This window comes from Stylophora pistillata, chromosome 12 (assembly GCF_964205215.1).
Source record: "Stylophora pistillata chromosome 12, jaStyPist1.2, whole genome shotgun sequence".
In the NCBI taxonomy this organism is placed as follows: Eukaryota; Metazoa; Cnidaria; class Anthozoa; order Scleractinia; family Pocilloporidae; genus Stylophora; species Stylophora pistillata.
In genome coordinates, this window is record NC_142530.1 from 19765245 (window position 1) to 19775134 (window position 9890).

Consider the following 9890-nt stretch of genomic DNA (forward strand, 5'->3'; position numbering starts at 1 on the left):
CACTCCTGCAGGAGTCAAAGACAGCAGTATATTTTTCACTAAGAAAATGCCAGACACTTACGCACCAAAATAACACTTGTTCTGCAAGCTAACTACACACCTCAATCGTGAACCAAAAGTAGGGCACAATATCATGTACATTCTAGAGGCATTTTTTTCCACAAACCCACTAAATGCTGGTTCTCATTTCTTGTTGAGCAAAATCCCCAAGTTTCTTTATTATTAATGGCAATTGTGTACGTTTTACTATGAAATATTGTTTCTTTCAATCCTTCCTCAAATGTTAAGCTCAGTGCAAAGTGGAAGGCATTGAATCCTTGTCATAGCAAGAATATTGAAAGTTGCCTTTATTTGCTTATTTGCTTGGGAAAATTATCACCTCCACAGGGTATTTGCTGGGAGTTGAATTTATTTTAATCAGAGCAGGAGAAAACATTGATTTATATCAAACTTTCATGTGAACTCTTCTGATTTTTAGAAATAAGAAAGTGAATAAATTTAAAATAAATATAATAAGGAGACTGTTGTTTATTACAGAAAGTAGATTCAGTTCTTTTTTAATTTCATGAATATAAAAAACATAAAAGAATGCAAGATACAGTCAAACCTGTATTGCAGCAGTGACTCCTGAGGAATGGCAGTGTGTCACCACTTGATGCAAATTAATGGCTTAATTAGTACAAGTTGACCAACAAATGACATGAGTGATCTGTGTGTAATATTTGTCCAAACAGTCCAAAGAAGAAAGATCATTTGCAATGTAATGATGACATTAAAAATCATAATACAGATGAAAAGATAAAATGCACTGATTGGCTAAAAACTGCTGCATTTTTTGTGACACAAGTGCACAGTTATGACACATTAAATTACAAAGCGTATGCACTGTTAAAATTTTCTCTGTTTTGACTTTCTGTGATGCTTTTTTCCTGTAAGCTACAACATGATTTCTTGTGCCACTTGGTGAAAGTAAGCATTTGTTAATTTTTACAAATTGCACTTGCTTTATGGGGCTTGTGCAATTTTGTTGTCTTTAAAAAACTAACTTATGCTTATCAATACTAAAATGCACTCAAAATCAAACCTATACATTGTAATTCAAAGTTTTCAGTGGTAGAGCATTTGATGGTGAAATCAGAAGTCTTAAGGTTAAACCCCTAGCTTGTAGGGACTGAGATTATTTCCTCACTTTTCCCTTGTGACGAAACAAATAACAAGTTTTTATTTAGGACGGTGAGTGCAGTTGTTAAGAAAAGTCACCTTTAGTTTTTTTTCAAGATGATAATCAGTCAACCATAAAACTGAAGAGGATAAAGTGAAGAGCAAATTATGAATTGAAAGTAAAAATCAATGTTCAATTTCAAGACACTTTCATTCCTAACGTCGTTCTTCACCAAAGACAAAATTACATATCAAAAAGTCAATCACGGAGCAAATTATTTAAATCAGGAAGAAACAAAACAATCTGCATTTGATAATCATCCACATTTAAAAATCTTTACTTTAAGTGCTTAGCTTTGCTTCTACACTGATAATTAAAAAAGTAACTAAACCTAACTGGTTGATTGCAATCAAATGTTATCATATAGTCAATGGAAAATATTTATTTTTATCTAACTTTAATAGCTAGCTTCTAAAGATACAAAAGTGCATTGGCATAAACTTGAAATTTATAATGTAAGAACAATACAACTTAAAAATGGTGTTGCAACCAACTGAATAATGCGAAAAACTACCTGTACTTCCAAAAATGTTTAGGATTTTCGATTTAAAAACTTTGCTATAACCTTTTAAGAATCCATGGTAGCTAGGCTACAGAGTGAGTTGATCTCATGCTTTTTTAATTTGACTTAAAATAGAACTAAGGCAAAAGCAATTAATCATGCACTTATGCGACATTTCTTGAAAAAATTGTTTCAGATTTATTAAGGGTATTATAGGAAAATTCATTACTTGATGAGGGAATTCTGCATTAGATTGCATACGAAAACCGATATCACACGAATCACAAAGCAATGAGTGCGATATCGGTTTTCAAGTGAAATTTAACCTGGAATTCATAAGTGAAGTAATGGATTAAATACAAGTTGACCAGCAAATGACACGAGTGATGTTTGCATGTAATATTTGTCCTAACATTCTAACGAAAGATAATTTGCAACGGGTTTGTCACTCTTGACTTTGTGTGATGCTTTTTTTTGCGAGTTATTAACAAGTAACAAGATGATTTCTTGTGTAATTTGGTGAAAATAAGCACTTGCTAGTTTTTACAAATAGCATTCATCTTGCTTTATGGGCCTGTGCAATTCTGTTGTCTTTGAAGATCCTACTTGCATGCATTTATTAACACCAAGTTGCACTCAAAATCAAACCTATACATTGTAATTCAATCGTAGAGAATCCGATAGTGAAATCAGAAGTTTTAGGGGTCAAACCCCTAGCTTGCGGGGACTTAAAGATTATATCCCAGTTTGGGCCTGGTGACAAAACAAATGACAAGTTTTTATTTACTAATTGTCACAAATGACCTTAATTTCGACCAAGTTGCCTACACATATCATGTTCTCAGTGGTAGAGCATCATTCTGATGGTGAAATCAGAATTGGAAGTTCCAGGGGTTTAAAACCCCTAGCTTGTGGGGACTGAGATTATTTCCCTGCTTTGGCTTTGTCACAAAACAAATAAGTTTTTATTTAGGAAGGCAGGCACAATTGTTTAGAAAAGTCAACTTTAGTTGCTTTTCTTTTCCAAGTTGATAACCAGTCAACCAGATAAAATTCAGAGGATAAGGTGAAGAGCAAATTATGAATTGAAAGTCAAGATCAGTTTCAACTTGGAGACACTTTCCTTCCCAACATCATTCTTCACCAAAGACAAAATTACATATAAATATTGATCACAAAGTAATTATTTAAATCAGGAAGAAATAAAACAATCAGCATTTGATAACCAACAACACTGAACAATCTTTATTTAAGTACTTGGTTTTGCTTCTGTACAATGATAACTGAAAAAGCAACTAAACCTCACTGCAGTTGATTGTAATTAAATGTTATCATGCATAGTCAATGGAAAATATTTATTTTTATCCTACTTGAATAGCTAGTTTCTACAGATACAAAAGCACATTGGCATAAGTTTGAAATTTATAATATAGAGCAATACAACTCAAAAATGGTTTTGCAACCAATAATAAGAAAAACTACCTGTAATTCCAAAAATGTTTGAGGTTTTCAATATGATAACTTCCCTGTAACCTTTGGGAACCCATGGTAAGACTACAGAGTGAGTTGATCTCACTTTTTTTTAATTTGACTCAAAAATAGAACTAAGGCAAAACTGATTAATCATCTATGCGACATGTCTTACACAATTGTTTCAGATTTATTAAGGGTAGTACGTACAGTATATAAAATTACACTCTGCTAAAAATAAAAAATTATGACCTAGTGAGGCATATCCAACTGGTTTGCCTCTGGCCAGTGGAGATCTTTAAACCCCATGTTTAGTTATGTTTATTTACAATTTGTTTGTATTGGCCCTGAAAACCCCCATCAAGGGAGTGGTCAATTAAACCTGTAATCAAGTGAACCCGTGCCTCTGGGAGTGTTCCTTGTTGGTTACTCTAATTACTAAGTCACAAAGTTGAACACCAAGAGCAGGGAAAGAAGCATTCCATCAGTTGCAGTCACAATCTGTTCAAAACATGATTAATTTCATTTGCTGCCAACACATTCCCTGTGTAAGAAGCAAAGATCCCACTGAAAATTTCCTAGCTTATCACATGCGAATTCATAGCTCATCTGTTTCTGTGGCCAACAAATATAGAGGCACAGGTTTGTACTCTGTAAAATCCTGACTTTTTTAGGCTTCTTCAACTGTGAGAATGACTCCCTTACTGATGTAATTATGGAGGGTTGCTACAGATAAGGAGTTTTTGGAAATTTCAAGAAGGCAAATTAGTTGTGCTAACTGGATACCAGGGCAATTTCACGCAATGCTATGGAAATTTCAGCTATGTGTTGCAAAGGTCCACAAAATATAGAAAACAGTTAATTCATAACCTTCAAGAACACTCTAAAATGCTTAATAAATGTACATAAATTGCCATTCACCCATCAGAGTTGATTGTTATTGACTGCAAAGACTGCTAAGCATTTAAAGAAGTTACAGAAGGCCATTGTGGTCTTCTATGGATGCTTTCCTACATTCATTCCTACACGCACACATGAATGCATACCTGAAAAGGTCTTTTCTAGTAGCAATATTGAAAAATCAAATGCAAATTCTGAAGAATAAAAAACTTAATCAATTATGAATCATTATCTTAATTCGTCAAAATGTATGAAACAAAAGTTGTTATATTTCTTAAAGTTGAATTGAACGCAGTTCAACTACTATTTTTGTTTCAGAAAAGTTTGTCTGGGAGTTTATCAACAGTTTCAGAAGAGATTTTGAGATAACAGTGTTTACTGTGATTTTTGTATCAGTGCAGTGACTGGAGTTTTAGCCAGTAATGGGCTGTCGTTGTTTTCATTTAACCTTACAGTTGTATCTTAAACAAAACTATGAAGAAGGTTGAAGTGTTTATGAAGAAATTTATCATGAGATAAAAGTATAAAGGGCTCTATACTGACAATGCACAGGACATTGATCAAGTACTTTTTCAATATCTATGTAATTCCTTCAATCACAAGAATATAACTTTGGTTATTAGTGTTCTGCTTCACTTTTGTGGATTCAATCTTACCATACCATCATGTTCAAGAAAACAATATAATAACAAAAGAAAGCATTTAAAATACTTTTATAAAACCAATCAATGAACCTACAAGCAGCAACAAAATTGTTGACGCATTGATCTTTTCAACTCCATTGATCTTTTCAACTCCATATTACTTCAGTTTCATCTCTTTTGCCCTTGTTAAGTTTACCTATTCACCATCGTCTCTTCCACCCCCCCCCCCCAAAAAAAAAAGAGATGGTGTACCGTGTTTCCATGAACTTTTAGCAAACATTGAATGGGGGAGGGGTCTGTTAATGATTTAGAGTGTGGTAGAAACAGGACTGTTTTTCTCCACATAACTCTTCTCAAACATCATGTGTAAACTAATCTTGATGCTGATTGTAGCTAAGAGAATAAGCAGCGAATAAGAGCCATGATGGAGAGTTGTGATGCTTACCCTAACAGTCCCTACACATTCCCAACAACAGAAAAACATCAAAAACAGCAGTTTAAAAAACTAATACCTTGTGACTTACATTAGTACGTGCAACAACAGCAATGCGTCCCTCAGTAGTCACTGTAATCCCTGTTACGAAAATGATCCCATCAATTTGGATTTCTACACTACGCACAAACTCACCATCTTTGCTGTATATCTCAACCTGCAGGAGTTCTTCCTCTGGTCTATCACCAGCGATGACGACATGTTCACCTGTTCGGTGAAATGCAATGCTCCTGTAGTAACAGTCATTTCTTTGCAGTTTAAATTTTTTAAGATGGTCACCGTGTTCACTGAATATGTGAACACCTCTCCAGTCCACTACCATAACACGGCCATCAGTAGCGACAGTGACATCCCACCTATCCTTCAATATTCCTTTGCCAAAACTGCGAACAAACTCTCCATTAGTGTCATACTCCTCCACCTCCATTCCTACTGTCAGTACTTTTCCCGTGTCAGTCACTGACAGTCCTCTGTACCAGTCCTCTCTCCTCAGACGAAACCGGTGATACGGGTCACCGGTTTTCGTAAGTTTATAAATCCACCAAGTCCCTCGCAAGCTCTGCGGCCCGATCAGTACAAAGATGTTGTCGTTCGTGTCTGTGGCTACATCTTTAGTATATAACTCTGTAAGTAAACCATCGTTAAGGAGACTATAATGTTTAACAAACTTGCCGCTGCTGTCAAACACCTTCACACAACCATCCTCGTGTTGCCCGACAATGACTTCTCCGCCGGAGTTTGTAGCGATGCCACTCGGCCACTTCAGCTTGTGCTCCTCTTCGCCCTTCTGACCAAATAACCATGGTTTAACACAACAATGCTCCATACTTTGTTTAAGTAGTACTTTACATACTCTTGCGTCATACAATGGATTGATTTTGTTTTCTCCAGTATCAATAGGAGGCCAGATCAAAAAGTTTGCGTCTTCACCAATCGTTCGCGTGACATCGTAGATGACACGATTCACGTGACAGACACTGGAGATAATTTCCCTTCTTTCCTCTTGACTGAAAAAACCTCTTACTGCCTGGATGCCTTTCTTGAGCTGAACATCAAAGCTATTTTGTACTGCAGGCAGACAGTTTAATTCCTTTACACACACTCTGCATGGCGTCACGGCGACAGCAGGATTGTCTACTGTCTCTAATATGGTCGCCATAACTCGATACTTCATGGCCAGAATGCGGTCAGATATTTTCAGGCCTTCGTTTTTGAAGGCCCTCGTTGCTTCTTTTCGAGCATCTTTAAATCTTTTCTTTGCAGCGGAGAGCTTTGTCGTAGCTGATTCATCCAGGCCAGTAAGCTCTAACCTACTAAATCCTTCAATAAGAGAAAATGCGTCATCACAGGCCGCCCCTGCTGTTGCCACACCACACTCGTTTCTAGACTTTGCTATCTCAAACACTTCAAACAAGAGCGCCATTCCTTCCTCGAAAAAGCTGATACTTGTTTCTAAATCTTTCCTTGATAAAGCGTCTAACTTTGACTTGATGTCGTCGATTTCACGGACGATCAAGGAGTGGAATTTCTGGTCTATTACATCGCCATCTTTGAGTTTTTCCGCGAGCTCATCTCTGCCTTTTGTTACGAGTAAGCCAATAGTGGCTTTAAACACAGCAGTTACAATCGAAGACATAACTTGAATCCTTTTTTCTTAGGTGACGCTACTTTACACAGTGCAATAGAGTTTGAACGAAATAAACATGCAGTTTTCTAAAATTCCGCTTATCAATTTGGATCAAAGTTCCAGTTCAGTAGTTTCAGTGCTTTTAGAAAAGCTCAAGACAACAGGCGATCTATCAATTTTAACCAACCGTATCGTCCTCAGGGGAAAAAATAATAACGATCCCAGTGGTAAGAATTTCAAAAATTTGTAGTTAAAGTTTGTCTTAAAGAGCAACGAGGTTGGAAGTCGTTTCAGCTCCTTCATTAGAGAGCTTTAGATTTCAGTACGAGAACAAGTACGAGTACGAGTTTACTAGCGTGCTCACATTGCGCATGCGTAGAACTCCGTGACACTGTCACGGAAGCGGGAAACTCGCCGTCCGCGGCTCGTCGACAACGAGATTTTGACCAGAAGTCGTCCTCCAGAGAACGAGTTTTCGAAAGGTGAGTATTTTGTATTTTAAACTTACCTTAGTCGTTTTCTAAGTCAGCAAAAGCAAACTTAAAGCCGTATACAGAGGTTTTATCGAATTGAATGTTATTACAAACCCTGATTCCATTCGTTTTTGATACGTTTTGGCCGACCTATTTTTCACGAAATTCTGAGATCCACACACGTAAATAACATATCGCCAGTCGAATAAATTTAAATTGAAAAATGAGGGCCTTAAAAAGCATTTTCACCCTTTGAATATTAACCATGCATGAGAGATATAAATAGTGAATTGTTGTGATTTTGTTGACACTTTCCCGACTTTCTTCAATTCATAGCGATGGCGAAACGAAAACTTTTTATTTGGAAAGGAAACACGAAACTATGCTTCTCAGAGAAGTACTGCTTGAAGAGCCTCGCAAGTACTGACCAGATTCAAAAGAGAGAGGTATATCTTGGAAGAAAATCGTCGAACACTATGATAAAACCTTGAACACTGAAACATTTTATTAGCTTCTCATTAATTATTGTCAAAAAAGTAATACCACTATATTTATGAAATGAAATCTAAGGAAGAGTTTGGTAAAATATCTGAATACATTATTTTTACATCTTTTTTAGTTGTATCATATAAATGTACTGTATTATTATTACAAACTCAGTTCAGCTGTTTTGAAATTAAAAATTATACATATTTACAGTTTTGATTTTCTCAAGTAAATTTAGATTTGAAAATTCTCCAGTTACTGGTTCTTTTACAGCGGCGTAATAGACCTGGAGAATGATGACTGAACAAACTGACCGGAATGCAGGTATCAATGAAAGAAAAAACACTCCAAGAACCAAATGAGCTGAAGCAAACTCAATATTCATTGTCATCTTACTTCGCCTCAGCCTCAAAACACTTTTTATGTATTCGGCCTCAATTGCTGAAACAAGACATCAGTAACTGCGAAAACGTTCTCCAATCAATGTGAGTCTCACACGGTTTACTTTTTATGGCATATTGATTAATTAGTTTCGACTGGAATAATATCAACATCTTTCGTGTTTAATAAACCCCATTTCAAAACATTTCCATTACTGACTCAATATAAGAAGACTGTTGACTCTTAAGAAATCACGTCAATGATAATTAGTGTTTTTGTCGACGGAAACAGATGTATTTTTTTTACAGCTGAGGTCAGTTGACATTTAATTTCTAGATTTCAGTCGAAAACTATGGCCTTCCTTTCTGCAACTAGGTTACGATAAAACGACATCTTTTCCGAATTATATGTCCGTAAATGTTCCAGAATATCTTTCAAGATCTTGATTCATCTCCATAAAATATAAACATCAAAGTTTGCTTAAGGGTAATGACGCAGTTCAGAAACAGCTCGTCATTGTTTCACTCCGCTTTTTGTTGTGTCCCTGAAGGAAGCCGCTAGATTGTTTGTTTGTCATCCCACAACGTAATGAGTATAGTCTTACTATTTAAATAACAGTGCTATTTTTTCTTCACGAGCAGCAAGTTGATTTAAATTGACCCTTTCTTGTCCTGAGGTTTAACCGCTAACCATTAATACCATTTCGGCAGGAACACTCCGAGGAATTGGAAAGTTTGTTTTTGAAAATCAAGATCAAAATCTTATAATTAAACTCTATTTTCTGCTTTATGGCTGGAAAAGATTCTTTTTTTCTAGTTGGGTATCTACTCAAGACCGTCGAGATCGTAGTTTTTTTTCTCTTTCGGGAAAGTGAAATTAAATGCTGTCACATTCAATTACTTCCGAACTTTCTTCAAGTGTATCATTCTTGATGGGGAGTGTAACGTTATTTCCTATTAATAAATAAAGGCTGATAGTTTCTAAAGAAACTGTTTGGGGCTGCGTCGGTGGGGGTAACGAAATAATTTGAATATATCAGCAAAGTTGAAATGGTAAATTGGCCACCGTTACGATTATAAAAGCTGACGTTTCGAGCGTCAGCCCTTCGTTGAACTTCATATAATTATTCATCATATCTGATTTATCATCACGGGTTTATTGCGAATCAACTTAATTAACGGCCTGCTCCTAGTTGGCTTGTTAGCTCAATTGGTAGAGCGCTGCACTAGTATCGCAGAGGTCAGTGGTTCGAATCCCGTACAGACCTGATTTTTTTCAGGTCTGATTTTCGCTATTGCATAAATAGCGCTCTCTACTGCGAGAATCGTGCATCATACGTATCTATAACCGCAGTTCAAAATATATGAACTTCATATATTCATCATAACTGGAAATCATGTTTCCGAAGACCTAATTTTCAAAATCGTGGACCCCTCAGAAGGGGACAATTCGATCTCCAAACAACCCTTGACTAAATCCTGGATCCGCTCTAGTTACATCGTTACCATCACTGACGCAGCACCACAGTTTCTTTAGAAACTTATACCCCATGCAAATAGAGGTTGGTTGGTGTTTGTCTGACTCTGAAAATGGCTTGGAACACACCAGACGCGTTACTCCAAGCACCAAGCTAATGTGATCCAAAAACAAATCATTGTTTATTAAGCACTGCACTCTCACGTCACGTCGATT

The 9890-nt window shown here is 36.3% G+C and overlaps 1 protein-coding gene across 1 annotated transcript; it reads right to left on the reverse strand.

Moving 5' to 3' along the window:
• Positions 1–2954: 2954 nt before the first annotated feature.
• Positions 2955–6988, reverse strand: LOC148719161 (uncharacterized). Its single transcript, XM_088741705.1, has one exon. The coding sequence runs from the start codon at positions 6865–6867 to the stop codon at positions 5236–5238; it is 1632 nt and encodes a 543-aa protein (XP_088597831.1). The 5' UTR covers positions 6868–6988; the 3' UTR covers positions 2955–5235.
• Between the last annotated feature and the right edge of the window lie 2902 nt (positions 6989–9890).